We start from the raw sequence: 6,000 nt of genomic DNA on the forward strand, positions 1-6,000 counted from the left end.
CACAACTCCATTAAGAGGGGACAGGAGAGTATTAAGCAACCACACTGCCAGGGAAACTGGGGTAATAGAGAGCAGCAGCTACGTAACAGCACACCCCCATGGTTCATGACAGAAAGAAAAATGCTGCACACAGTTAAAATGGATGAGAAAAAGTGTGATAGAACAGGAAATAATTCTTAATTTCAGAAGTTGGCAAAATCAGTGACCCTACTCAGCTCACAGCAATAAGATCAATAAGGGCACAGCTTGTCAAGAAGTTGAAAGATGGCATTTAGACACATGCAGTTCCATAAGATCTAGTCTGGCTTCTTACCACACCACCAGTTCGAATAACCCTTCTGAAACAAATAGGGAGGGGTCACTTGAAGCACAAATTCAAGGGGTTTATAGAGCTCAAACTCTCACAGGGAAGGAGATCTGATTCATCAGTATTCACTCTCTTACAGGAGTTGAGACCTTCTGGAAGGTCCCTCAAAGTCCTGATTTGCTCCTTCATTAACAGCTTGTGCCCTCACTCACACAAGGGGTGACTGGCTCCTGGGACACATCAGCCCTTCCCTCAGGTTTCAGGGATGGCTCCTTTCAGCTCTTGCTCAGCAGTGACCACCAAACAGGGTGCATTGGCTTCCTCAGCCCCCATCAGTGCCAAAGCACTTCATTTCTTCAGCTGGAAAGCCAAAAGTTTGGCTCTCCTTGGCTCATGCCAAAGTCAGACCTTGTCATCCCAAGCCCTGCCTGCCAAGGAGAGCTGTTTCCAACCATCCAAGCAGAGATTATTCAGCTTTTTACCAAGGCTCTATGGACCAACACAGTGTGGGAACAAAGCAAAACCAGATAAATGTCCTTTTAGACTGGTCTGGCTTCGCCTGTGAGACCTTCCAGCTCCTTTGCCAGCCCCTCTGTTCCCCACACACCCTTGGAGGGTATTCCTGCACAACTACCAGACATGTGTGACAACAGCTGGTAAATGAGTCATCCTGCTTGGTGTATTTTAGACAACCCTCTGGCTACAAATCACAAACATTTACCTGTTCCCTGTTAGAAATTAAGGTCACCAGATGGCACAGTTTGTCTCCAACAGCTCTGGGTTTTTTCCTTAAAGCATTTTGTTTTCAGCTGAGTTTGGAGGGGGGAAGCAGAGCAGCACCCCAGGACTCAGGGACTCAATTAAAACAAAGTGAGGAGCCCCCCTTGGCCCTGAGCTGCTCAGTTACAGTCAGGACAGACCAGCCATCCATGTTCAGGACCTGCTCCCTTCCCAAGGACCGAGTTCCCTGATTTTGCACTGATTATCTGGATGGGACTCAGCTCAGATCCTCAGTCACAGTCTCTATATCAGCTTCTGAACACCCATTTTGACTTCATCCACGGTTTTCAACAAGAGATTGTCAGCTCCTGTCAAAACACCAGAGCAAATGACAGCCCATCCCTGCCTGTGCATTTTCCTGCTGCCAGGAATAGCAATCCCTGCCCCTCTGGAACGCAAACCCTTCTTGTCAAGCCAGCTTGACAGCTCCAAGAGGAGTAAAAGCTGAAAGATTTCCACAGCTGCCTCACTGACCTGCATCCCACATCCACCTCAGCATCTCTTACAGACCCAGAATCAGCATTCAAAGAAATAACTGTGTATATATATATGTGTGTGTGTGTTTATAGAACCTTTTAGCACTCTTGAGCAGATAAGAACACAAAAGCTGAAGGATCCCAGGTGCAAAAACTAGACAATACATAAAAAAGGCCAGATGTGTTTTCCAGCACTGGCTATCAGTACTCTGCTCACCAAGGACCAGGGTGCAGAGACCCCATAACCACCCCTGACCTCCCTCATCCCCTCAAGGTGCTCTACACACGCCATGTACCGCACAGACGCCCCACATGCCCCTCTCTTGGCACCCCACAGACCCTACATCCCCCTCTCAGACCCCCTCATATCCCCCCCACGGTGCCCCATATACCCCCACAGACTTCCTAAACCTCCCATTAATGCTCCAGCCACCCCGCAGCCCCAGGACATCACACTCCCATGGATCCCAAGGATCCATCCCCACACTCCGCCACCATAGCCTATCTTATCCCCTTTATCCCACCCCGGCGCTCCCTGCCCTGCCGGCCCCGCCCCGGAACGCGGCGCGCAGCCGCCGTTTCCGCGGGGACGCCTGGCCGGGACGCACCGTGGGGGCCAACATGGCGGCGCACACGCTGCGGGCCCTGTGCCGGCCGCGGCCGGGGCCGGGGCCGGGGCTGGCGCTTCTGTCCGCCCGGTGCTCGCTGTGGGCCGGCATCGGCACCGAGTACCGGAGCTCGCACAGCCTGGACAAGCTGTACCCGCCGCGGCAGGACAAAAGCGCCGCCCGCGCCCCGGTAAGCGGGGCAGTGGGGGGAAGAGGAGGGAGGGTGAGGGGCGGTGCGTGAGGCGGAGTCGAATCTGTGATTGACATTGGGCGGGCGGGGCTCAATTGAGTGTTAGTGCTGGTGGGCGGGGTCGCCGTAAGGGGCGGGGCTAATGGGGCGGGCGGGGCTTTAGCACGAGGGGATACTATGCGGGTGGGCGGGGGCACCACGATGGGGCGGGGCTTAGTCTGGGTATGTGTAATGTGGGTGGGCGTGGTTTAGGTGAAGGGGTGGGGTTTAGTGCGCGTATCTGTATATGGCATGTGGGCGGGGCTTGGTGGAAGGGGCGTGGTCTCTGTGGGTGGGCGGGGCCAGGCCGTGTCTAGCTGGGACCGCGCCCCCGGGACTCCCCGAATCCCCCGGGATCCCCCCGACACCGCCCCCGCCGTGTTTTCCAGGAGCAGCCGCCCACCCTCGACATCCCCATGGGTGAGTCTCCCCCCGACACACCCGGGCCTGGGCGCCGTTCCTGGGCACCGAGTCCGTGCGCGGAGCTGAACGCGGGATCGGCCCCATCCCGGCTCAGCACGCGGCTGCCCTTCCCTTCCAGCTCGCCTGACCGTGACCTACAGTCGGAGCAGCGGCCCCGGCGGGCAGAACGTTAATAAAGGTGAGGAATGGCTTCTCCCACGTGGAAAAATCAGCAGCAGCATCCACTGTTTTTCTGTACTGTGTGGCAAAATATTGAGAACTCAGAGTTAAACAGCATCATCACTCATTTTTCATTATCATCACCCTGCATTTTAACACAACTTCTGAGTCATCGTGGGGCCCGAGACCACTGGCAGCACATTTGATTCCCCTAGAAACACTCTTACAGGGATCATTCCTGCGACATGGAACACCCCCACCTCTGTCCACTCTGTTTTCATTGATCACTCCACTGTGCAATAAATTCTCAGTTTAACTCAAAAAAACTAAAATACTGCCTATTCTGCCATTGCCATCAAAAAAAAAGGTAGCTAGTGACTGGCAGTAGCAATGAATCCTGTGGTGTCTAGAAAGGCAAACAGCATGACAGGTACAAGTTTGTCTTGCAGAGTGGTGTGTAAATACATAGCAAGAAAAATACTGATCTTTCATTAATAAATACTGGAATAATAATTAATTCATTAATAATACCGGAATTATCCCATGCTCAAAGCCAGCAGTGAACAGTGTGAATTGTCTCATAAAACTTACAGAGGCAGGCTGTGACATGGAAATAAAGTACCTGTTTTTCCTCCCAGTGAATTCCAAGGCAGAAGTTCGGTTCCACCTGGAGTCGGCAGACTGGATTCCTGAGGCTGTGAGACAAAAAATGGCACTGATGGTACCGACCCTCCCCCTCCGGCCTCGGTTTAAACGTCTCAGTGTCAGAGAGAACAATCCTAAGGAGGTTTCAGTGATCACATGACATTTTCCCCCCTTCAGCACAGGAATAAGATAAACCGGGATGGGGAGCTGATTGTGACCTCAGAAGAGAGTCGCTACCAAATGAGGAATCTGGCGATTTGTTTGGAAAAAATCCGAACCATGGTCACGGAGGCCACAGAGAAACCCAAGGTGGTGTCCAAGGAGACAACACAGAAACTCATAGAGAGGTATCTTCATTAAAATGGTCTTTGCTTGGATTCAGGCTATCATGTTACACGATTTAATTTGCAGCACCTCTAAACAATCTTCTTCATACTCATTTGGATTTCCTTTTTTAAGAAAAATCACTGATCCGTTAGATTTTAACTGCTTTCCAGGGTAACGTCCCCAGAACAGGGACTTTTTCCTACCTGTGGATGTTTGTTGGCTCATCAAATCTCAAAGCTGAATATTTAAATGTGTTCTTTGTACACTAAATGATCTTTTTGTTTTAGGGTGGAAAAAATGAACCGTGAGCGACTACGACAGAAAAGGATACACTCAAACATAAAACAGAGCAGGAAGGCGGATTTTGACTGAGAACAGCAGAGATCCAAGTCCTTGGCATTCCATCTTCCCAAATAAGTGGCACTGGCAGCTGTAGATGATGCTAAACTCATGATCTGTATTGAATAAAAATGGTCTAATAGTGTAAATAAAAATATTTAACATCTTTTGAGCCCAGCAATACAGCTGGATATCCTGTCAATCATTTTTCGGAAAAATTATTGTTCACATTTGAGAGGAACTAAGAATTCTGATTTTTGTCAGCTACTCTTTTTTTTTTTTTTCCAAGTTCTTTGTGTCCTCCATGCAGCCTGTGCTCCATCAGAGCACCCTCTGCTGCTGAACACAAAGCCAGCAGTAGATTTTTAGGGAAAGAAGGGAAGAGTTAAAAGCAGTCTTAACTACGTGTCTAAGTAGCATATAAAAGCATAGAATCATAAATCATTAAGGTTGGGAAAGACCTCTGGGATCATCGAGTCCAACCCTTAGAGTATTCACTGTTTCTTTCCTTGATTTTTATCTAACAAAAAGAAGTGCATGTCATTTTGTTAAGCTCAAACTACGGCAGGGATTTGGCACAAATCTCAGCACTAGAAGACAGAACCCACCTTGTGAGTGCAGGAGGCTTCTGGCTTTCGAGTTGGGACTCCAAAAACCTCCAGATGAGTTTTTGGATGAGCCTTTCAGGCTTCAGGAGTTGGTCATTAATGGACGCTGTTTAACGAGAATGAAGCTGGGGTGTGATGTGGGTTTCACCACTGCCAGATGGGTTTGCTTGGGGGGCTTAAAGAGATCAAAATTACCCTTTTTTTGAAGGGTGACAGGGCCCCAGTGGCCTAATGGATAAGGCACTGGCCTTCTAAGTCAGGGATTGTGGGTTCGAGTCCCACCTGGGGTGAGGAGAGATGGTTCTGTTTTAGGAAAACCCCAAATAAGAGAGGAATGTGCTCACTGTTGATCCCTGGGAGGTGTCAGGGCTCTGCTCTGCACCCTCGTGGCTCTGCTACAGTCCGTGCCCATCCCCTTTGGAAGGGGGGACTTTGAGCTCTCCCCTGACACAGCATTTACATCTGCAAGAAGAGGAGAGCTCATACACCCCAGATCCTCTCCAAAATGGGGTGCCAGGGGGATGCAGGATCATGCCCATGTATCCTGACATCCTTCCCAGGAAACGCAACCCCAGGCTGGCTCTACTTCTCCACACCCTGCCCAGCACCAAGAGAAGATATCGTGTTTTCTCCCATCTAAAGCTTTTTTAACATGGAATCATGGAATCACTCGGGTTGGAAAACACCCCTAAGATTATCAAGTCCAGATGTATTCCTGACAACAAAAGCCATTACACCAGCACCAACTGGCAGCTTAGCAGCAGCCTCAGCTGAGCCCTCCCCTCACCAGGAGACCTCACTGCCAGGATCACCCACTGCTCAGGTCTCTTCTTCTCAAGATCGTAGTGTAAGATTTGCAGAATTCTAGTTAAAACAAAAGCTTAAAGCCCTGGAGACCAGCCCGTGACACCGGGGCACGGAGGGGCTGAGAATTTCAGGGATTAAAAGCGTATTGGAGGATTGTCCCTGGTTTTACAGCAGGAAAACATCTCCCTGCCGGGATGCCTGAGATGGAGCAAGGGGAGCCACAGGGGGCTGCAGAAAGGGGCGCAGCCCATCAGGGATCCCGCAGCACCGAACCCACCACGCCGGGAAACCC

General features: G+C 50.6%; 1 protein-coding gene and 1 non-coding gene across 2 annotated transcripts; both read left to right on the forward strand.

The window, feature by feature from the left end:
- Positions 1-2,180: 2,180 nt before the first annotated feature.
- MRPL58 (mitochondrial ribosomal protein L58) lies at positions 2,181-4,474 on the forward strand. The gene is made up of 6 exons (XM_017811879.1): positions 2,181-2,361; positions 2,790-2,820; positions 2,942-3,001; positions 3,621-3,703; positions 3,805-3,974; positions 4,242-4,474. Exons 1-6 carry the CDS (start codon positions 2,185-2,187, stop codon positions 4,324-4,326), a joined length of 606 nt encoding a protein of 201 aa, XP_017667368.1. The 5' UTR covers positions 2,181-2,184; the 3' UTR covers positions 4,327-4,474.
- Positions 4,475-5,118: 644 nt separating this feature from the next.
- TRNAR-UCU lies at positions 5,119-5,191 on the forward strand. The gene has a single exon. It is a non-coding gene; the product is annotated as a tRNA-Arg (tRNA).
- The last annotated feature ends 809 nt before the right edge of the window (positions 5,192-6,000 follow it).

This window comes from Lepidothrix coronata, unplaced genomic scaffold (genome assembly GCF_001604755.1).
Source record: "Lepidothrix coronata isolate B3197 unplaced genomic scaffold, Lepidothrix_coronata-1.0 Scaffold34, whole genome shotgun sequence".
NCBI classification, from domain to species: Eukaryota; Metazoa; Chordata; class Aves; order Passeriformes; family Pipridae; genus Lepidothrix; species Lepidothrix coronata.

What these genes read in the sequence shown, in the direction of transcription:
- MRPL58 (XM_017811879.1), top strand. Translation starts at nt 2,185, where the DNA reads ATGGCGGCGCACACGCTGCGGGCCCTGTGCCGGCCGCGGCCGGGGCCG. An exon ending in CGGGCAGAACGTTAATAAAG is followed by an intron (nt 3,002 to 3,620) that starts GTGAGGAATGGC and finishes TTTTCCTCCCAG; the next exon opens with TGAATTCCAAGGCAGAAGTT. An exon ending in GACAAAAAATGGCACTGATG is followed by an intron (nt 3,704 to 3,804) that starts GTACCGACCCTC and finishes TCCCCCCTTCAG; the next exon opens with CACAGGAATAAGATAAACCG.